At 36.4% G+C, this 23869-nt stretch overlaps 1 protein-coding gene across 1 annotated transcript in view; it reads right to left on the reverse strand.

Moving 5' to 3' along the window:
- The window catches only part of SLC7A11 (solute carrier family 7 member 11), a 70987-nt gene that overhangs the window by 7184 nt on the left and 39934 nt on the right, over nt 1-23869 (reverse strand). Inside the window, exons 7-11 of the mRNA XM_032147277.2 lie at nt 7617-7740; nt 5699-5802; nt 4791-4887; nt 3137-3286; nt 1717-1894 (exon numbers count right to left, since the gene is read on the reverse strand). Of these exons, the coding sequence (XP_032003168.1) occupies nt 1717-1894; nt 3137-3286; nt 4791-4887; nt 5699-5802; nt 7617-7740 (653 nt within the window). The remainder of the gene's footprint in view (nt 1-1716; nt 1895-3136; nt 3287-4790; nt 4888-5698; nt 5803-7616; nt 7741-23869) is intronic.

Below are 23869 nucleotides of genomic sequence, written 5' to 3' on the forward strand. Positions count from 1 at the left end.
CCCCCTTCCACAAGGGATCCACTCTAAAAAGAGCATGAACTTAGAAGTCCAGCAGATGTGGGTTCAATTCCTAGTTCTATGGTTTAAAATACATACACTCAAAAATAAATTCTCCATTTTCCTGAGCCCTGGTTTTCTCATCTGGACTTGGGAATAATAGCACCTCACACATCAACCTTGTTGAGGATTGCTTGAGATGATCATGTAGGGGAAAGGACTCAGGAGAGCCTCTGACAGAGAGATATGCTTTCGACACAGGCTATTCATAAGCACCCTTCCTACCTAGTGATCTACTATGTTTTCTCCTCCCCCAATTTAACTGGTCACCAAGTCTTGCTGATTTTTCCTTTTAGTATGTTTCACTTTCTCTCAGACCCTGCTGATACTGCCTGTCTTCAGAACCCCCCTCAATTGTCATCAGGATTGCTGCCGTAACCACCAAAGTCAATATTCTGTCTTCAGCCCCAACCTATCTTAATCCATCCTCACAACCCCCAGGGTGATTCTCCTAAAATATAAAACTGCCTGAGTTTGACTTTCAGCTATTCTACTTTATATCTGTATGACTTGGAACAAGTGACCTGAATTCTCTCATGCTATAATTCAAAGCCTATTAACTGGGGATAATAATTTTCCTACCTCAGTAGGATATTATATGAATTAAATAAAGTCTTGTTCCTCTCCCTGTGTCCATGTGTCCTCATTGTTCTACTCCCACTTATGAGTGAGGACATGTGCTGTTTGCTTTTCTGTTCCTGTGTTAGTTTGGCTTCCAGCTTCATCCATGTCCCTGCAAAGGATATTAACTCATTCTTTTTTATGGCTGCATAGTATTCTATCATATATATGTGCCACATTTTCCTTATCCAGTCTATCACTGACGGGCATTTGGGTTGGTTCTAAGTTTTTGCTATTGTAAATAGTGCTGCAATAAACATATGTGTGCATGTGTCTTTATAGTAGAATGATTTATAAACCTTTGGGTATATACCCAGTAATGGGATTACTGGGTCAAATGATATTTCTGGTTCTAGGTTCTTGAAGAATTGCCACACTGTTTTCCACAATGGTTGAACTAATTTACACTCCCACCATAGCACATGTATACCTATGTAACAAACCTGCACGTTCTGCACGTTTATTCCAGAACTTAAAGTAAAATTTAAAAAAATGAAATGAAGTTATACATGTGCACACATATGTGGAAGCTGCTATTGTTCTCTCCATTGTTCTTGTTATTATAATCCTTCATGAGTCACCCTTCCTTTTAAGGTAGCATACAATCATAATGTTTAAGGCATTTGCAGGCCACTGCCTAACTTCCCAACAAATCTCATGTCACTCATCAAGTTACATTTTATGATATAGAATCACTAAACTGCATTCAAACCAGAAGGAAAATAAGTAGGTTAGTAAGGGATTCAAAGAGAGATTAGGTCGTTTAGAGAACTACTGATAAAATTATTTCATCTAAAACAAAGCTGTTTCTCCTAAGAAGTGATTACAGCAGCCCAAACTAATGTCCGAAAGGATTCAATGGCTGTATGCTAAATGTCCTTCCTGCCAAAAAGCAGTTCCAATTAAAATGCCATAATGTTCTCAAATCATCAATTGTGCCACTTACATTTTTAAATGTTCAGTATATTATGTATGTACACCTTTATGGGTTTTCTACATGGTATTGCACAATGTCCTGAAAGTATTTAAAATTCTTACCTGACATTATTCTAAACCACCTGGGTTTCTTGTCCCATATAATAAAGAGATAATATGCGGGGACTCCAGTCAGAGTGATGACGAAGCCAATTCCTGTACTAAATGGGTCCGAATAGAGGGAAAGGGCAACCATGAAGAGGCATGTGAAGGAAAACAAAGCTGGGATGAACAGTGGCACCTGGAACACAGAACACAAAAAAAGTCACTTCAAACATGTTCAAGCAACAGAAGCTGGGTTTGAGATGAGCGTGTCAGTCATGACATATACTTTAGTGATATGCTGTAGTAATGCGACCAGGTGACAGGCACCAAAGTGCCTTAGTAGCAAAACCTCTTTCATGGTGCACAGATAATGTGTTAAACATACTCCCTTAAATGTAATTCAGCTTAATTTAAATTGTTTTTAAATCTTTGATAGAACAAACTCTAAGGACAAAAAAGGATATTTTATTAGGGATGTTCTGTTGGAATTATTTTACTAGTTAAATGCCATGATGATTTATGGTTTTGATTTTAAAAGACTGGCTCTTTGATAATTATGATTAGAACCCACTTTAATGTGGAGTCAAGAGCACCAGCTGCTTGTAACATGTTAAAAGTCTTTCAGTGCATATTGATTTTTCTGTTGTGATCCACAATAGTAACTGACGGGAATAAAACAAGCCAACTCCTATTCAACCGCTAATAAAGATGCCACCAGCATTAGGCAATGAATATTACTAGAAACAAATCCTGACAACATGACTGACAACCTTATCTATGCCATTTCTTAAAAACAAATAAATGGTGAGGTCAAATCAATCCATGAGTCAAGTCTGAAGAAGAAGACAAGCTTCTTCTCCAGTCCTCCAAAACGGAGATGCTTGCTTACGGTAAATGGGTATTAAGTGGTAAATTCGTAGATCTTCTCTTTCCCTATATATTTTACATTTCTATTCCTTTTAGAGTGTATAATATAGAGAAAGAGCAGTGTAACAAGTCGCAACATTTAAGTACTTAAAATGCCTATTTTGTAAAGGCAAATTCCTTTTTGGAATTGGCATTAACAAAGTATCTCCCTTACTCCTTCTCACCATGGCTGTCCACAACTCCAGCATAAAGACAGACAGAAGTAGCCTGATACACTTTGAGTGTATCAGGTCATTGAACACATTCATGAAAAATCAACATACCATTCATTCATACCGTCATTTTTCAAAAATGTGACATACAAAGTTCAAGCCCATCACATAAAAAATTGGATGAACTATTTTTTTTCCAACTTAAATCCAACAGGAAAGCACTACCTGCAAGAGTTAAAACATTTTCATTCCACAGATGCTGCCCCCAGCCCAACCTCCCCATCAGCAAGTTATGACAAAGGGAGGACTAGGTATTAGGAGAAAGATTTATGTAAACCCGTCAAGATTGCGGAGGTTACCTTGAAAGGACGATGCATATCTGGGCATTTGTATCGAAGATAAATCAGCCCAGCAACTGCCAGCCCAATAAAAAGCCACCTGGCAAAACTGAGGAAATTCAAAAGACTGTCGAGGTCTCCAGAGAAGAGCATTATCATTGTCAAAGGGTGCTGAGGGGGGAAAGGGAAGCAAGCTTGGTGAATTCAGTGAAAATAGAGATGATTAACAACAAAAACCTCACTACGCATTATGACCTTTTTCAAATAATTATTTATACTCATAAATTATCATCATAGTTAAAACCTGGATTTGACTAATCTCTTTTCTATATTCTGCTGTCATAATCCATTTACACACCAGTAACAGTATGAGAGTGATATGGCCATTATACTTTATTCAAGTGGAATTCTATATGAATGTTGTGTTTTGTTTTTAGTTCCTTTTGCATTTGAGGGAAGATAGTATGTTTTCAAAGAGTAAAAGAAAGGGTACTCAATGACTCAAAATTGAAAGACTCAAAGATTGAGATGATTAGTAAATAACCGAAAATAAACAGTAAAAGAGACCCAACTGGAAGATTTACAGAAAGCTCTGCAAATGCTCTCTGATGAGCTCTTGGCTATCCACACCCAGGAAACACAGACACTCATAGGTGATTCTGTTGGCTCTTGATTGCAAAACATTGACCTTTTTTCCTCCACATTTACTCTCCTGGTGTGCTTGCCATGTGTGACCCTCAAGACCACGGAGAAGAATGAAGCGCAGAGATCAGCTTAGCAAGTCTCTGCAGCTGCACATGCCAAGGACAGCATGACTGATAGCAGAGGCTTAAAATGAAAGCCCTCTTCACGGAATAATACATTCTGTTCCCACAAGTGACGTTAACGTCCAGATTCTGCACAGAGAGTACACATACTTTAAAAAGAAATTTCAAGGAAACGTTCTGAAACAAATTAAATGCATGAAAAAAATGTTCATTGCATTCTATGGTGCTCCTGACAACAGATTCCAGTTGAGAGAAATGTTAACAAAATAATCAGTAAAAATGAATATAACATTGCCAATGGGTATTTGAGGACTTTTACACCTCATACAGTCTTCTGTAGCTCACATTTCACAACACTTTGCTCTGCAGAAAGAATTTTACAACTCAAATTTACCTCATGGTGCTTTTATTTTTATCCTGCAGGATAAAAGACACTTGCTCTCAAATGTCTCAAATGAATCATGGCACTGTCTAGGATTTTATCAATTCTTTCAATTTTGTGTGCATTTCATTATAAGGTGCCTAGATGACACATCTGGGTACTTTTTGGACTGTAGCTTTTTGCTCTACTTTCCTTAAGTAGTTGGGACTTAATACTCCATTCTTTTCTGTGAGGTGCTATGTTGATGAGAGGAGCCAAGCTAATCATTTTCCTTAGACCTTAACACATTTCTGCAAAGACGAAAGAGAGGTGATGTGATTTTTGCCCCAAAGCATCAAAAAAATAGGCATCAGAAATATGGAGTAAAGGGAAGAGATGGAAGATATCCTGCCTCCCAAACTCCACCATGACATACATTAGAGAAATGAATGAGAAAGTAAAGTACTATCTAATGTCTGGTTGGAATTCCTTTTTGCTAACCTATTATTCAAGGTTATATCTAGATATACTTGTTAATATGCATTACCAAAACAATAACAGCTGGCAGAGGAGTGTGCTTGCGGACATGAATCATGGAGAGGATTTCTGGAAGGTGACCCTCTCGAGACGCAACATAGAATAACCTGATGGGAGAGAAATGTGGGTGGAGTTGACTGTATGATTGATCATTTCAAAGGGAAAATCCAGAAATCCCAGAGAAAATGTGCATCTTTTTCATACCAAATGATCAGGCATTTCTTAGGTGATTGCCTAAGTTCACTTTTCAAATAAGGTGGAGAAATATCATAGGAAATCTAAATTTGAATTTTACAAAATCTGCCAACACTATATTATTCTTTGAAGAGAAAGAATAGCAATGTCTGACTCGGTATAGCTCTCTCTACATATAAATAGCTGATGGGAAATCTAGTTCTAGATTCCTAGTATTATATGTGTGTTGTCAATCCAATTCAACAAACACACGCACATGCACATCCACAGGTACACACGCATATATGTAGCACTCACATTTATCTGATTAGGTTTTAATCTTATATTAAAACAAAAAGACTATTGCATCAAACTAAACAAAGGAAATACTGATGATAGGGGTGGTGATTTCTGATGTCTCTTACTTTACTTTTTTCGTGGCGTCTTCAGAGAAACAGAAAATTATATCACCAGAAATAAAATGCCATTGTTAGACTCTGTGGAAATACTATTTTTAAAAAAGCCACATGTCGGTCTTCCAAATAAGCTATTAACAGGCAAGCAGTGCCCTCTAACGGACAGAATAAAACGTGCTGTTGATACTTGGACCAACATTTCAATCTTGCATGTCCCTTTAAAAACAACAGGTTTGGAGGCACTGTTTCTTTTCTTTTTAAAGTTATCCTTATCAGATCCAATCTCAAAAACAGAAATGTGTTTCTGGAAATACATGAACTCACTCACCTGGAGACAGCAAACACACCACCATTCATGGAGCCAAAGCAGGAGAGGGCAACAAAGATCGGAACTGCTAATGAGAAATTTCCCAGTAGCCGCTCAGAAAAGGTCTAGTGAAAGAAAGAACGAAGCAAATTAATGCCTTGCCAGAAAGTGGAATAAAATGAAACAATCTAGGCCAAACTTGCTCTGTGACTTTCTATTAGCCTGGTGATACTTGTATGTTTTATAATTTCTCTCTTTGGTTGGGATCAGACTAACTCTGTAGACAATAATCAAAAGCAAGGATCATGGTATTGCTTGTTGCAAAACTATAGTCAAAGGTCGAAACAAGCACCTTCTCTCTACTTTCAAAAAGCAATGATCCATTTATCGAATCTTTATCAACTATGATGTGTATTGTCTCTGACTCTGACAAGTGATAAAAGCTCACATCAGAAGTTCTACTTCTGGAGATAGAAATCTTTCTGTATAATACTTTCTCTTTAGCCTGGAAAACCATATTTTATATGGAAATACACTGAGAAGTATTACAGATATGTGTTTCATATGCCAATCCCATTCTTAGGAGGTAAATAAAATAATTGATGACTTCATAATTTATAGCATATATATGAGTAGCTCTGAAAATCTTTTTCCCAGAAAATCACACTAGCTAAACCTCTGTTTATAAAGTCCCTCCCTCCCCCTCATGTGTCTGTCAGTTTCTTTTGTGGTTTCCTATAAAAAGGCTAGAACACAAATATAAGTCCAATAAGCCACAGAAACTTAAAAGATAAACACAACTTTTAAAATGTTCTTTTATGACATGATATGTGCAATATTGCAAATTTCCGTGAAGGATGTATTTTCCAAAAAAAGAAAATGTTGGATTCATTGGTTGTCCTTGATGCAGCTGGTGCTATGTAATTAGTGGGCCACATTATGCCCAAAGAATAAGTGCTGCCCTTTGTCTGAAAAGATGAGGTGACTGACCTGACTTCAATAAGCTTTGTATATTTGATTGTCTGGTGGGACTTAGAGCAGTGGTCAGTCTTTTTCAATATAGTGAACCCATACACAGTTTCAAATGAAATGAGATAATTTATTCCCTGTAGATGCTGCTGCTATGAGGTAATACTAACTATTTTAAAAGGAACTGACATCAAGTATGGGAACTTAACTTTTCACCATTCATTGTTATGAGGTCAAGAGTGAATGGTCTCTTACTAGCTAAGTTTTATGCAAAATAAAATTATGTGTCACAGAATAACAGTCTTATAACATGATCGTTGGGGATAAAGATGGTCCTGGTGTCAAATAAATTTTGGAAAATGCTATAAAATTATGTGTATCCACTTCTTAGGGAGTTAAAATGCACGTTGGTATCTTTAATATTCTGAGAAGTGTTATAACAACATCTGTTTAACTTTGAATAACCCAGTATTTCCTAAATGTATTAATATCCCAGGACTAGTATTCAAAAGGATATACTAGGAAAACCAATTTATATGGTCCACATCAAAATTCTTAAGTGACACTTGGGGAAAGGATTTTGAGTTTGCATATGAAAAGTTTACAAACAGGAAAGTGTACAGAATAAATTGTAATTTGCATACAAAAAATGCATTTATTTATATTCAATAACTGTCCACCTATCTTTAAAGACGTGCTGGGAGAATAAGCTTTGACAGATTTTCAAGCATGTATGTGTGAAACTGTTTTATAAGAAATTAGAAATAATGGGAAATCATATAGGAATTTAGATATATCAGTTAAATGGAATATGCTAAGGTATGCTCTAAATTTTTTAAATATTCATTATTATTCAGGTCAAGAAAAGATTACCGAATTTCAAAACACTTTCTGCTAGAGGGAACTACTATAAAATTGCATCAACTCATTAACCTAAATTCCAATTGGCATTTTCCCAACTTGGACTTACCACTGCCACTGCATTTGAAAGCAACAGCTCCTCAGCATTAATGGTCGTAAAGTAGGCCACATTTGTCAGCACATAGCCAATGGTGACAATGGCCATGGATATACATATTGCAAGGGGAATGGTTCTGAAATGCACAAAGGAATCACTTATTCATTATCTTTTGTTAGTCATTCTCTGATACTGAAGAAAATAACAGGCTAATTCAAATGAAGAATATAATGGTATCTACAATAATTATAGGCTCTGTTGGGTATGTATAAACATTTCATCAGGGCAAAGAACCACATATTCCTTTGTAACTTAATAAGGTCCATGGGGGCAGATACTTCGTCTGTCTTGTCTATTGCTATACCCCACAACATATGGATTTATGTCATTCATGTACTCCGTAAATGCTGCAGCAGTGTTTCTCAAACTTGAGATGCATCAGAATCACCTGCAGGGCTTGTTAAAACACAGACTGCTGAGCTCCACCCCACAGTTTCCAGTTCAGTAGTTATATGTTCCTAGGTGATTCTGAGGCTGCTGATCAGGCCACACTTTGAGAACCACTGTCCTATAAACATTTCTAATACTAATTCACTGCCTTGACACCTTTCTAACACTAGTCCTTAAAAACATTTTTCACATTCAATGTTTTTTCCATCAATAGCTTTCATTCCCACCAAATAAACGCACACTTTTGGAAGTATGATAGTGGGACATAGCTACCTTTCTAAATGTGGCCATAATTTTGTATATAACACAAGAAAGCACAGAAGTGTTCACAGTAATGACTTTGCACTGCCCTGCTGTGAGTTCAAAGGAAGCTCAAGATAGTGAGTATCTAATAATGCAACAGCGCAGATAATCCCATGAAATTAGAGGTGACATGCTGTGAAGTACAGATGACCGGACAGTGCTGACGCTATGTGGCATCAAGAAGTACCCGACACGAATGCAATATTATGTCTTCATTTAATGCACTGGGAAAGCCAGGAAGTTACTGACCCTAATAATTTGATTCCATGTTACCAATACACATTACTTGCTTAACATAATCGCCTCTTCAGACTCTCTCCAGTTCAGGCAACTTAAACCTTCAACTGCCTGCACAAAGGCTGATCATTTTTCAGCCATAGTGCTTATCAGCCCTCATGGAGCCTTCACCCTGCTGGGTGCCACTAATGAAGACCTCAATATAATTTCTTCCAAGATGAAAATGCAGTTCAGAATCAGGGGGGAAAAGGCACAGCCTGCCTCACTACCCAAGCTGCGTGTGTTTAGCACACTAAGTCCTAGCACATTATACTGAACAGCGATACCCCTGTTGAAAACATGCGAGACTAGCCAGTCAGCAACTGTCATTCATTATGCAGCTTGGAGACTGACACTTCCCCTGATTCCCAAAGCCTTCAGCCTTGATGAGGAAACACACTGACCTCTAAATCTTGACATCCTAATATGAAAGTAGCAGATGGTCCCCTTCCCCAGTGTGAAGAGGGTCCCGTGGAATTTTCTGTTAACACTATAACATGCATTGCTAGTTGTGATTGATAAATGCTAAATTTAAGTAAAGAAAATCACTGAGCCAATCAAATATAAAAGGATGAATGGCATAAAGCAAATTAAAGATGAATTGTTTCTTTGTAAAAAGGGCTGTTGTAAATGCAAAAGGGTAACAAGGAGAACATGAAGGTGTATACATAGCTTTTCAACCACTCAGTGTATTATTTTGACCTTGAATCCTTTCAGCTTTTATAACATCCTCATATGGGGAGGAATTCTTTCTAGGAGGAGAGGGGAAGAGATGAAAAGAAGAGAAAAAGACTCTCTGTTCCTTGCAAGCATATGATTAAGGTATATAAAGTTTCCATTAATAAAAAATGAAGTGACATTATTAATTGCAGTGAAGTAACCTGTCCAAAACAGGGAGTACTGTCACATCACATGATGCTGCAAAATAGCAGAAAGAAATAAGCCTGAAATTTGGGATTGTGGCTCTCCCAGCATAGAATTTATCTTCCCAGTCCAGCTCCTCCAGGTCAGCCCCCTGCCTATTTCCTGCCTAGACATTACAGTCTCTCTGAGGGCCGTTTCCTAAATTGATCTAAGCAGAAGGGATCCTAGAAAATCTAACCTTGTAGTTTGGTTTCCCTTCATTCTGTTTGTTAATAACAAAAACAACAGGAGCAGCTGCTACCATTGGGCTGCTATGTGCCCAACATTTTATTCGGCACTTTACATATGTGTCTCCTTTTGTCCTTAGAAAATTCTGTGAGTTAGGAACATCAGCACATTTTATATATGAGAAAATAAAGTCTTCAAGAGCTTAAATAACTGTTTAAGGATACACAATTGGTAAGTGGAAGCCCCAGAATTCAGGTGCATACACACCCTACCTTGAAATTCGGGCATTTGGACCACCAAAGTGTATTCACTTTCAAGCATGTGGGTCCCTCAACTCTATTACTTAAAAGGAAAATCATAGTTTAATATAAAGTTTATTAGAGCTTTTATCAAACTAGCATTTCTCATGTATTCTTTGACACTACAGTTTTATCTATTATAAAGAAGGGGACAAACTGATTTCATGATTTTTATCACTTTTCTGTGTAACATGAATTGTAATGTCAAGTGAATGTTTTCAAATAGTTTCACTGTTTGGGAAATAGAATTTTAAAATTATATATTGTTTAAAAGAAAACAGAAGCTCACAATAAATTTCCCTAAAAAAACTTTTTTTATAGAGAAGGAGGGAAGGTAAGCATGCCTCAGATAAGCAGAAACAGACTAACAATCTTACTATCAGCCAAATATACTCTACAGATATTAGTGAGAAAAACAACAGTTTAAAATATAAACAAGAGAAAGAGTCTAATCTTGCTGCAATGCACAGCATATCCAGTAATTTCTCTATAATTATTCTTTTTTTAAAAAATCTTCTTTTTTTTAAAGACAGAGTCTCACTCTGTCGCCCAGACTTGAGTGCAGGGGCACAATCTCGGCTCACTGCAACTGCAGCCTCCCGAGTTCAAGCAACTCTCCTGCCTCAGCCTCCCAGTAGCTGGGATTACAGGCACCCATCACTATACCCAGCTAATTTTTTTAATCTTTATTAGAGACAGGGTTTCACCATGTTGGCCAGGCTGTTCTCCAACTCCTGACCTCTAGTGATCCTCCTGCCTCCACCTACCAAAGTGATGGGATTACAGGCATGAGCTACGATGCCCAGCTGATAATTAGATGGAATTAAGCAATGGCAAGTTGGTTGGGGTATGGCAAAATAGCCACTAGCTTCCATTCTTAGGTTCCATTTCACTTTGACAGAGGGAAGGGGCTGGGGAGGCTCTCTTGGCTGTTTTGGCATAAACAGCCATTATTGACAGAAGAGAGCAGTTGACTCCTTCAGAAGAGCTTGGCCCTACACAGTTAACTCTAGGTTTCAAGTATCAAAGTGTAAGAGCCACTGGGTGAGCTGATAAAAGCTGTTAGGCCATGCCAGAGCAATCTTTCTGGAGGCTTTAGATGCAGAGAGCAGATAGCATTGCTAGTAACCCAAGATTAAGCCAAATGGCACTTGATAATGAAGGGAATTAGAGGAAGGAACCAGTAGGCCACGGATATTTCAAAGCCTCTGTGTTCTTGTGAGGTATCCACCAATCCTAAATGCAACAAAAGCATTATTTTTAAGCTGAGTAAAAATGACTCACTCTTAACAAAATTAAGTTCTGGTCTTTCTCAAATGTTAGTACATGTTTGTTATGACTAACGAAATACCATTTACAAGAGTTACTTAATCCTAACAGCTTTTTGTCATATATGCTCTTTTCAATTAACAGGCATTAAGTATGTGAGAGTCTGCTATTTTTATTAGTTGTAAATGGTCTTCAGTCAAAAAGGTCTTGGATAGTCTTCTTATAGGCTTATTTTAAATTGGCACTTATAACCAGTCTATGTCACACATACTTGCTTTATTTGAAATTGTTAAATGGAAGTCTCCAAAACATGTGCTTAGAAGCATTTTTGTTCTGAGTGATAGGCTTCCCCAGAAATGAAAATGGCCCTATAATGATGGCAGGCGACTTATGTTTATATAATCTATAAAGCACTGGCAAATACATCTTATTTTATCTTTAAATATGTGCATGTCATTTTAAATCACTTGTGGAATGAGAAGGAGCATGTGCAAACAAAATTTACAACAACCCATGGAAACAGGAAGTAATACCCGCAATTTTTAAACAAGAAAACCAAGGCTCAGAGAGGTTGAGGACATAACCAAGATCACAAAAGTAGTAAGTGGGAGGGCTGGAACCAGAACCCACATCTTCTGGCCCTAAGTTCCACATGCATGGTATATCTTGTCACAATGTCATGGCTGCTTTGTGCCTGCTTTAACTCTAGGTACAAGGCCCCCAGGACCTTTACATGCTGACAAACATGTATTATATTTTATATAAATGAGGCAAATATTAGAAGACTAATTGTCATGGTGTGACACATTTTAAACCAAGTATATTTTTCTTCACATTTAATAGTAGAAATAGTAGAAAAAACATTCACACCACAAATAAACTTGTAAATAATGCAGAATAAGGTGCATTTTTTTAAAGCATGCTTTGCAACTGTATCATGGAGCATCAGAAATGACTATTGTTTCCAGTGCATCATTTTCGCTAAAAGTGATCCTTGCTATGAAAATGAAATGAGTAAACCTAGCTTGATTCTCCAGAGAAGTCAAGGAGACCTGAAGGTTAGAAGGATTTCTGACATTCAGCCTACATGAGTGGTCTGAATTACATGAGTAATTCTCTAATCGCCTGAATTTAGGATATTTCAAGATTATTTTATAACATGAATACAGTCTTCTGAGATTTCTGCAAGTCCAAATAGATCATATACACTCCCCTCTGTTGGACACACAGAATGGTGACTACAGAACTCATGGATCCTGGGGCATCTAAACTTGTCTTTGTGCTGTGGGGTTGGGATGAGGATAGGCAGTTCTGTCAAAACCTACATTTGTGTGTTCTGGAGAGAAATGGTTGATGCTTCACATTTCTATTTAAAAATTCTAAATATTTAACAAATGTACTTGGCATTCAGAAAAAAAGAAAGGAGGGAAAGAGAAAAAATTAAGAAGAGCAAAAAATGGCAAATGCCTTAAAATGTAAGATTTAAAACATAAAGGGAAACTGGGGACTATTTCTTTATGTACAATTGAAATGGAGCTGTAATTTACCTCAACATAAAGTACTTATATTAAGTACCTTTTGATTCAAAGCATTTATTTTTGAATCATACTTGTTTCACATTTTCTTTACCGTGACCCTATAAAGACCTTGAAAGCTTTTCTGTAGGTCTGACCCAGAAATGATGCCAATATCTCTCACTTCTCTCTTTTCAAGCCACCAATTTACTTTTTTGCAGAAGTACTCTATCTTATTACCACAGCTGTTAATTTTACTCTACGCTTCAAACTTCAGTCATGTGTTGCAGACAAAAGAAGTAAATGAGTACATTTCAAAGAAAAGCTATCCGTATTTTTCATTCACGAGTTATCTTCCATACATTTTGACGTGCTTTTCCTGACTCTTGCTCACACTAAACTCTCCAGAGACCCCTTGACATGGAACTGTCCTATCTGCCTCTCTGATTTCTGACATTTCTAGCAGGGACTGAAGTACAAGTAAGCGTTCAAGAAAACAAATAGTTTTCCAGACATGAAAAAAATTGGACTACAGATGACTGAGAGCATCTGCAGAAGAACACACATTTCTTTGTGTGTTTTCAGTGATTTTGCCTCATTGTCATTTAGTGCTATGGCGGTAACTCTAGTTTTCTACTGAGTGGGAATTTGGCTATTAAAAACATTATAAATGAAATGTATTTGAAGAGACATAGCACATAGTTGCAGGGAAGGCATAGGTGGTCACTGAAAAAAATATAGCAAGAGGAAGAAAACATTCAATAAGCCTATTTATGAACATTTTTTAAAGGTCTATGGTTCATGTTCATGCTTAATGATGATTCTGGGCCAAGGCTGAACAAAGTGATGGGCCGAGCATATTGTTACATAAATGTGCACAGTGATCTTACTGATTTCCAGCATCAAACACCTGCCCTCTGCTTCTTCCTGAACCACGGCAAGGCTATGGGTGTTTTCACTGAGACATTTTAAATTTCAATACCACTGATGTCTAATCTAAATCTCACCATTCTCCATTGTCCACAGATGAAGAACTCCATAAAAGAAGAGAAGACAGAGAGACCTGTAGGGAGATGTAAGAAACGAACAGACAAAGATTAAAAGACTGCAGGGCTAAAGGAAGCTCATGGAAAAATGTGCAGAGATGCATAAAGGAAGGAGAAAAGTGCAGCAAAGCCACATAGAAAAATGGCCAGAAGGGTCACTCTTAGCCACCACCACACAGAAAAATGAACTAAAATGAAAACTCGCAACTCAGAAATACAGAATAATAAGCAATCAGAAACATAAATGTAAGCAGTTTTATCTATTCATTATTTTTATTCTACTATTAGAATAAATTCATGACTAAATAAAATTATTCAGCAAAATGTAGCTTGAGGGTAAATTTTCATTTGCTTGCATTTCATACCCACAAAAAATTTGCATTGTCTGCATCTCATTTTTTCTCATTTTCTAAAGATTTAGAGTGTGTCTTCCAGATATATTACAGTTATCCATATTTATCATGGATAAACACAAACATATTTGTAGGGAAGTTCTAGTGTACAAAAACAAAATTGGTTTTAAATAAAATACTAGCAATTAAAAAACTAAGAAGACAAAACATTTTAATGGTAATACATTACATTTTACACTGATGTTCAATTCTTGTATCTCTTAGGTTGTTTTTAATTTTTAAAAAAAAATTATTATTTTCCTCAGGATTTGGTCTGCACAACACTAAGATAATGCAACATTTTGGTAAACGATTTTTATAATAGTGTTTCTAAGATTCAGATTTACAGCTCAGACAACCAACTACTCACCAAAAGTCTGTTTTCTCTTTCCAAAGTATAAGTTATTTATGAGAAGCAGCTACCAAGACAGACACCACATTTCCCAGCCCCTCTTTTATCTAGGAGGGGAAGGTGACTCATTCTTGCGAACAGAATGTGAGTAGATGTGTCATTGAAGAACAAGGTGGTTAAGTGTGTCACCTTGTGACATTCTTTTCCTGAGTGAGCTAGTTGCAAAGGACCTATAGCATGACAAAGCCACATGATGAAAGGAATATGGGTCACAGAATAAACATGTGAAAGCCTACTGGTGGCCAGGGACACCAACAATGGAGTGTTATATAATTTTTAAAAATAAACTTTTGATTGTTTAAAGCCATTGAAATTTTGTGGGTTGTCTGTTGTAACAGCTAGCATTATTCTAACTAATAAAAGAATGAAGGACCTCATTATATCAAGACTTTTTTGTAGCTTTTAGTTAATTAGTCTATACAAGACTTAAAATGGGTCCTCATTAAATTTTATTTTATAGTATATTATCTGTTTTATAAGAGACAAGTATATGATATAAAATGATTAAAATGATGTCCTAAATTACAATATCAAATACAAACTGATTTTCATCTTTAAAAGCTAGGAGAGAGAAGAATTATTATTATTACTTCCCCCAAACAGAGGAAAGATAGACCCCATTGTTCGCTATTTTGAAATTTAAAAATCTCTTGCACTTCTGAAAATTGCCACCCATCCAACAGAGTACAATTGCCCCTTGTTTTGCCCAAGGACTCATAATAAGACAAGCAACGTTAAGTAAATATACTCTTATGCTAAAAACAAGGCAACATAAAATAGATATATATACTTTGGCATGGTAAATGGGAATGAGGTTCAAAATTCCCTTAGACGGTAAACACATGTCTTAGAAGGAACTGACAACACTTATACTATAAACCCACAAACCAGGTCCCATCACATTTCTGCTGCACAATAAGAAATGAAACAAGTAAACATGGAGACATTCAATCCCACCAAATGAACTACTGCTTCTACCACCCAAAATTGCCTCCAACATTTCTGACCAACAAAGGCAAGTGCAACTAATATTGATCATTTCACTTTGATATCTCGTGGTCAACTAAACAACTGGCTTTCAAGTAGGGTGCTCTGGGAATTACAATATAAGATAAGCAATGGGATTATAGACTGTCCTGTTCTCACTCATTTCAACCAGATGAGTCCTCTCTTACTAGTTTTATGTATTGACATTCTATCAAAGAAAGAGGTGTTCCAGTAGTTGAGGTAGGTTTTAAAATCACTGTTCTAGATGCTCCAAATCATGTCTTTACATCACTTTGTGGACCCAACACTGGCTTCCTATAGTTTAAAATATATAGGAATTGGGCCTGGCAAGGTGGCTCACACCCAGCACTTTGGGAGGCCGAGGCGGGTGGATCACCTGAGGTCAGGAGTTCAAGACTAGTTTGGCCAACACGGTGAAACCCCATCTCTACTAAAAATAGAAAAATTAGCCAGGCATGGTGGCAGGAACCTGTAATCTCAGCTACTTGGGAAGCTGAGGCAGGAGAATCGCTTGAACCCGGGAGGTGGAGGTTGCAGTGAGCCAAGATTATGCCACTGCATGCCAGCCTGGGCAACAAGAGTGAGACTTCATCTTAAATAAATAAATAAAATATAGATGAATTGGTTTTATAAAATGCCTAAATATGAATGATTATATAGGTATGTATGTACATACTTGATCCTAAAATTGAAAATAATTTTTCACTGCAATAAATCTCTATTCATACTCTTAGGGTAATTAAGGGAAAAATAATTTTAGCAAATGAAGCTAATGTTAGTAGGAAAAGTATAAAGTTGATAGGGAAGCCAATAGAAATGGCCTGGCTTTAGTTAAAGTGGTAAATCCACATGCCAAGGCCACAGAGGACATGACATAGCAGCTGAATGGAGCAGAGGGAAAGGTGGGAAAGAGAAAAAAACAGAGTTGATGGGCTAAGCACCCTGCCAGTTCAGAGAGATAATATGTCACTGTCAAGAAAGTGATGATGAAGACTCCTGGTTGGAACAGTTGACAGCTTCCTGAAAAGGTCACAAAGGCTCTCAGAATGGCAGAACCTCCTGTAAGCCCTCCCTCTCCTCTCCTCAGGCTGTCCATTTACAAAGATTCATATTCCCCGCAGAAATGGAAATGTTGTGATCTTTTATCTTTCAGCTCAAAAGTTAAAACTTTTGAAAAATAAGCTTTTGTGCATTCATTTTATATTTACTAATGCCTTTTCTTAGACTACAAAGATTCATGTCCCTCTCTTTAGGAACATTTTTCTCAAGTCAAGTGCCACTATCTAATGGCTTCAGGGACTCTCTGCCCAAGGGAAACAAAAGTGGTTCATACAATTGTCCATCTCCTAATTTCTCTTTGCTTCCATCATTTCCCTCAGCTTTATACTCTAAATTTCTACAACCAAGAAAAATGTCTTCATATATCATCCCAAATGTAAATTGTCTTTTGGTGACACCTTTTCTCTGGAGTTCTGTCTCTGATATTTGTATTCACTTGATTTCACAGAATTATGGAAAAGTCTGGGTCTAGTCATGTCTCCATCACTAGCAGAAACACAGATCACCAAATCTCTCTGGACTTACACTTCCCCATGAGTTGACAAGGGTGTTGAATTAATGAAATCTGAAGTTCGTTTTCTTGAAAGTTCATTATTTAATAATCTTAGCACATAAAGCTAATCCCTAAAGATTGTTTAATAGAATTCTTTGAAAACTCAGTTAAGCCCACTTGCTCATGTAACAGAGCATCCTAAGGAAGTTTCTGCATTTGTTTTGCTCTGTCATTCATAGGAGAGAATAGGATGCCAACTTTACAATCTCTTCCCCTGTCTTCTGAAGATGTGATTCTGTCCTCAAGCAGCAGTACAGCACATCAAAGTACCTTCCATCATTATAACTTCAAAGTGTCAGCCTGGCTGAAAAATAATGATCATTACAGAAGATCATTTAAAGGATAAGTGATCTGTTCACTCTTCTGCATTCTAAAAAGGCTGTCTGTGGGATCAGGTCAGACCTCTAGAAGGTCACATACATTGATTGTATTATCTCACGTAATGTCTTCATAAGTTACTGTATCTTACAACCTTAGCTTTTATCAAAACCTTATTGCAAGAAATGTTTTTAAAACCATCTGAATTTCAGGTGGAGATTTCCCATTGCATTTATTAACATTCTTTATATTGAGTTCATTCATTTAATCAATGTTTGTTAAATATCTTCTATATGCTAGACATTATAATAAGCAAAGGGATAAAGGACATCAGCTACATACAAAAATTCATCCTCTCATGGAATCTAAAATTCAAACAGGACAAGACATGGAGGACCCTCTCCCTGGCGTGCTACTCCCCCTAGATCTTCACATGGTTGCCCCATTTTTCTCAGATCAAAGTCTCCCTCCTTAGAGAAACCTTACCTCCTTCTTCTAAGGAGGTCTCCCACCCCGGGACTCTCCATTACCTACTGTTTTTAATATGAAGATAAACTAAAACATCTTCTGACTCTTTATAGTCTCTTCAAATATCTTTATTTATGTATTCATACTCACCAACTCCATAAAAATATTAAGACTATTCAATGAGCATTATTAAGGGCCCTTGAAGTGTTTCCTCTAAATCTCTAGTGCAAACATTTTGAGAAGGGCTGTCAGGACTGTTTGTCATCCTCAAGGATAACTCTGCTTTTTATGTGGCTTGTAACCACATGCAGAAAGGGTTTCTGGCTTCTTTGGCCTCTTTTGTTGTTGTTTTGTTTATTTTTTATTATTTTTATTTTTGGCAAAGACTTAAAGAAGACTTAAAAAAATGGAAGCAGTGAAGAGAAAGGGGAAGATAGGAAGAAAGTTAAGAGGCAGCTTAACAGAGAAAGGAAATGTTTATTCCACCAAATCCTCATGTGAATTCTAAATTATTAAATCTCTGAGAACACCTGATTTATGAACAGGATAACACTGCCCCTAGCCAAAATTATTTGTAATAAAAAGCAGGAAATCTCCTGAAGTTCATCTCAGATTTAATATCAAACACAGCAGCCACACGTGAACATTTCTCCATAAAACACGAAAACAGCATGGTGTGATCAGCCAGAAGCCATCAGTGGGGAGTTGGGTACAAACAAACAGGGTGTGAGTGCCATGGAAAGGATCAGGCCTCACTAATCTAGAGAAACCAGCCAATGAAAAATAGCCACAGACTGAAATAATGTCAACACTCGGAAGGGAAAGGAACACAAGGAAGACTCACTTCTAAATATACAATGGCCAGCTCACATTCCTTGTCAAAATACTGAGCTCCTTCCGTGACTACTGAAGTTGAAAGAGCAACACAATCGTGTTTTGTGTATGCATATTCAGAATATACCAAGTGAGGATGAAGCACCATGGGGAAAAAAAGACTTGTTATGAAATAGGCTAACATTGATATTGCCTTTTTTAAATTAAATTTAATTTAATTTTTATTATTTTATTTTATTATTGTTTTTTAGACAGAGCCTCACTCTTGTCACCCAGGCGGGTGTGCAATGGCACAATCTCAGCTCACTGCAACCGTCACCTCCTGGGTTCAAGCGATTCTTCTGCCTCAGTCTCCCGAGTAGCTGGGATTACAGGCAACTGCCACCACACTCAGCTAATTTTTGTATTTTTAGTAGAGACAGGGTTTCACCATGTTGGCCAGGCTGGTCTCAAACTCTTGACCTCTGGTGATCCGCCCACCTTGGCCTCCCAAAGTGCTAGGAATACAGGCGTGAGCCACCGTGCCTGGCAATATTGCCATTTTGTAAGAAAAGTAGCAAATCTCTAATGAGAATTTCATTAAAATTTGATTCAAATATTTTTCTACAGATACTTGGTTCAAAAAGAAGAAAGATGTCAAGAATGAAAAGGTATCTTATTATTTCTAGTGTAGACTTCTTAGATAATGTGTTCATTACCATTTTTATAACATATGTAGTGAAGGATTCTTTCTCAGGATTATATATCCAACTATTTGAATACATATATAATAATTAAATTTATTCATGTTTAATCTAAGGCAATTTCAATAATTATCAGAATCATAAAGAAATATTTTTTGCGTGTTTTCATTAATACTTCCATTAATATTTTGGCATTTGCTATGTTGTTAAGAAGTATTCTGAAAAGTAGAAAATCATATTAAAAAGTTGCTGTATTAATAGGATTTAGGGGGTAAAAAGAACAAAAGACAAAAAGAGGAAGATTAATGTCATTGGTAGGTACTTGGGAAGTTACTTTAATTAGTTAACATTTTTTAAATCTGAAAGAAGAAAAATAAGTCAAGTTAATAAACCATAGTACATAGAAAAATAAATGTTTGGACTAGAAAAGACTCAGCCATATACAAGGACTATATCTTTATATAGAGCAGATTTAATTATGAGAGATAACACTACCAAGATAATGTGAAACACCATGAGCGTTAAATTTAAAAGCACTATACATATTCTCTTCATTCACGTGAACAGCTAAGAGTAAAATCTACCTCTATGCAAATATAAGTTATACTCAATGTCGACTTATTCAGAGAAAAATAATAATAATTGAGGCTACCTTTCCCTTCAGATTAAAAAAGAGTATTACAAACTTTTAATAAAATTATATAGTAATTGGTTGATATATCTATATAAAGGCAAGAGGAATAGATTGCCTTGAAATACAACTTAGTATATCACATAAAAATATATTAATATAATATAATGACAAGTATCAAGATTTATAATGTAAGTATCATAAACTAAGGAGTAATATGACTATTTGCTAATACTGGGATATTGAGAAAATTGGGGGAAAGTCAAGAGCCTATATTACATCAGGTTTAAAAAAAAAATCCATTCCAGATAAGGCAAAGAGTGGGCTGTAAATAAGAAACCAGGAAAAACAAACAAACAGAAAATACGGGTGAGATGAAAATGATCTAGGGACGTAAAAATTTGCGGATCATAATAGCAATACAGAAATAAAAAATGATTATTATATCTAACTACAAATTATAGAAACAAAACCGCAAGTTTTGTAAGCTGGGATCATAAAGAAAATTGAGTGATGTGAAAAACTGGGACAAACTTTTTACAAATAATATAATAGATAAAGAATCAATACCCATAATTTACAAAGAATTCTGATGAATCACCAAAGCTGGACAGAGAATGACTTTGACGAGTTGAGGATATCCCGTGTTTCTAAGTGCGCATACATCAGAGGCAGGGAGTGGAGGAGGCAGGGTTAAGCAGGGAGGGAATTCCACCCAGCTATAGAAATGGCAACAATAGAGCAGAACTAGCACTGTCTTTTAGAGAACAGGAAATACCTGCTCTGCCTAGTCACAGACTTGCATCATAAACTCAATGGTTTGAAAAGCACCTATGTATTCAAACTGAAGCTTTCTCCCTTGCTGCAGTTCAGAGTCCACGTTGTGACTTGGCATAAAGACAAACAATTCCGCAGCTCAGAGAAAGACATCATTGAGTTCAATTTCTAGTGGCTTTCCCCCAACATTTGCCACTTGATCACTTCTCCTTGGCAAGAGGACACTGCACTATGAGGATTAAATAGCTAAACACTAACATACATTTAAAACACATTTAACCTTTTTGCACAAGACCCACAGCAGCTAGAGAATAGTACCTTAAAATCATGACCTCCACTTGCTGTCTATCTCCCTCATTTCTTTTTGTCATTTTCTGGCTGAAAACAAAGTTAATCTTGTTTTCTACTTTAATTTCTCTTTTACTTGCCTCAGGCCAGAATATAGAAAGTGAGAGTTTGTTTGACAATATCAATAACAGAAAAATTAAATATTGCCTCCACAAATGATATTTAACCTATTTTAAGAGCCAGTGTATCTGTAAAGATGTTAAAGACAATAAAAAGCAGCTATTTCCTTATAATATTCTAACATTTCAGCATTTCCCAATCGTAAACTTTCTATTTTAATCTTCTAACCAAATGACCTTCAGTAAATGACCTGAAATGGATTAACTTACTTCAACTAGCCTAGCACCCTCTTTCATTATCTATTTGACTAACAGCTTTAGAAAGTCAAACGCAGGCAAATTTTAATGCTCTTACACATTTTTAAAAGCAGTTTTGTTCTATTCTCAAATGACATAGAGGTCACTTCTAATGATTATATTTCCCCCAGCTAATTTCAAGGCTAAAATCTTGCCATAACCATCTTTCTTAGATTTCTATTTAACAACACCAAACGTTTGGAAAGAGTACTAGAAAAGGATCAGGATTTTAACTTATAAATATAGACAAATTAATCCATCTCTGTGGCTTCTATTTCATTAGCTTCACAATAAAAGGGTTGTGAATTTTGATGATTCCTCCCCTTCTAACTCTAACATCACAGGCTTTGATAATTTATTTTCTGTTCACCCATTCTCTGCCTCACTTCTGATACTGGACTACAGGCCTGCCACCATGCCCACTAATTTTATATTTTATAGAGACGGGTCCTGACCTCGTGATCCGCCCGCCTCGGCCTCCCAAAGTGCTGGGATTACAAGCGTGAGCCACCGCGCCCGGCTAATTTATTTTCTCAAGGTCAAATTAATTGTGGTTTTAATTATGACAATGAGTCCAATACACTAAGCCAAGTCAATGTGTGAATAGAAGAAGGTAACCAAGTAGAGAACTATTTGTACACACAGGTAATATGATAATTGAAACCATTTTGAAATTTAGAGATATTACTATAATAAATCCTTTGCTATCTATCTCTTAGAGAATGGCCATGACCATAGAATATCAGGGAGGAAGAAGAAATAGCATCATGAAAAGCCAATAGAAGAGATTCTTCGGAAGAGGTGGGACTTGGGATACCAAGAAAAGCATTGTGCCAGGGGCAGTCTCCCAGGACCTAGAAATGACTTTGCTCATAAAATCATACACTCTACTCTTTAATATCTCATTTTGTGTTATACGGCTATGTATTATAAGCTCTAGTTTTTACATATTATGGCTTATTTTAGTGCTATGCCATCAACTTGATATCATAAACTATTTTTCATATAGTATTGTACAGCTTGATATATAAAACAGTGGCCTTTGTATTTGATCACTGCATTCTCAATAATATGTATCAGTACGGGTTATTGTTTAAGCTTTTGTCACAGAAAGATGTATTTCTTCCACTTCTATAATTTTAAGAGAACGCACATAAGAAAGGGAAAGAAAGATAATATGGTACAGCACTAAATAGCCAGGAAAACCATGTGACTTAAAAAACTATGAGCCTGTCTCTTTAGAAAACCAATTATAAAAATACTATATGTTCTTGAAAAATAACCTCCAGCATTGGAGATTAGAAATGCTCCAACTCTGAGACTGAGATAATTGTCATTTCCCACGGCTGGGTGTTTCAAGTAAGGGTGTCTTTTCCCTTGTGAGAATGGGTTTTGTCAAAGCCAACAGTCAAGCAGTACAGAAGAAAAGAAACAACTTCCCCATGTCCACAAATCCTGATCTGATAGTCCCTATGGGTAACAAATGAACTAATGACATGATGTTTAATACCAATAAAAAGCAAACCATCTACCATTAAATAAGTATCTACTACGAGCAAAGCATTGTCAGACACAGCCATAAATTATATCTAATTCTCACAAAGATCTTAAGGTAAGCATTAGAATATCCACTTAGTTGGGAAAAGGAATGAATTAATGCAGACTTTTGAAAGTCATGACAAGGATTGCTCCCTCTCTTTCTTTATGTACGCAGCATATTAGAAATATATAAATGCAATCCTAACTAAATTACAGGGAATGTCTAATATTGAAATGTAGCAGACCCATCAGAAAAGATTCCTCTCATGTAATTGCATCTATGGATACTTATGGGCAATCCCATATGTTTATGCTCTTGAGAAAAATAATGAATCACATAATAAAAGACTAATATAAACCTTCTGGACCACAGAGGCTACAGACCATTTTATATCTTCTGTGGGCATATACAGTAAAAGTAGTAAATAGGATTAGGGATTCATCATTATACCACATTAATGGTGCCCTTAACAAGCATTTTTAAAATCTATATTTTTCCTGGTACACTCCATGTATCACAAGACACTCTACTTAAGGTGATCCCTTAAGTAGAATTCAATTCTATAGGTTGCATATAATCCTAGATCTTCAGATCTAGTAACTAAGTTTCCATTTTGAAGGGGTGCCAATTTGGACTC

Source organism: Hylobates moloch, unplaced genomic scaffold (genome assembly GCF_009828535.3).
Source record: "Hylobates moloch isolate HMO894 unplaced genomic scaffold, HMol_V3 SCAFFOLD_3, whole genome shotgun sequence".
In the NCBI taxonomy this organism is placed as follows: Eukaryota; Metazoa; Chordata; class Mammalia; order Primates; family Hylobatidae; genus Hylobates; species Hylobates moloch.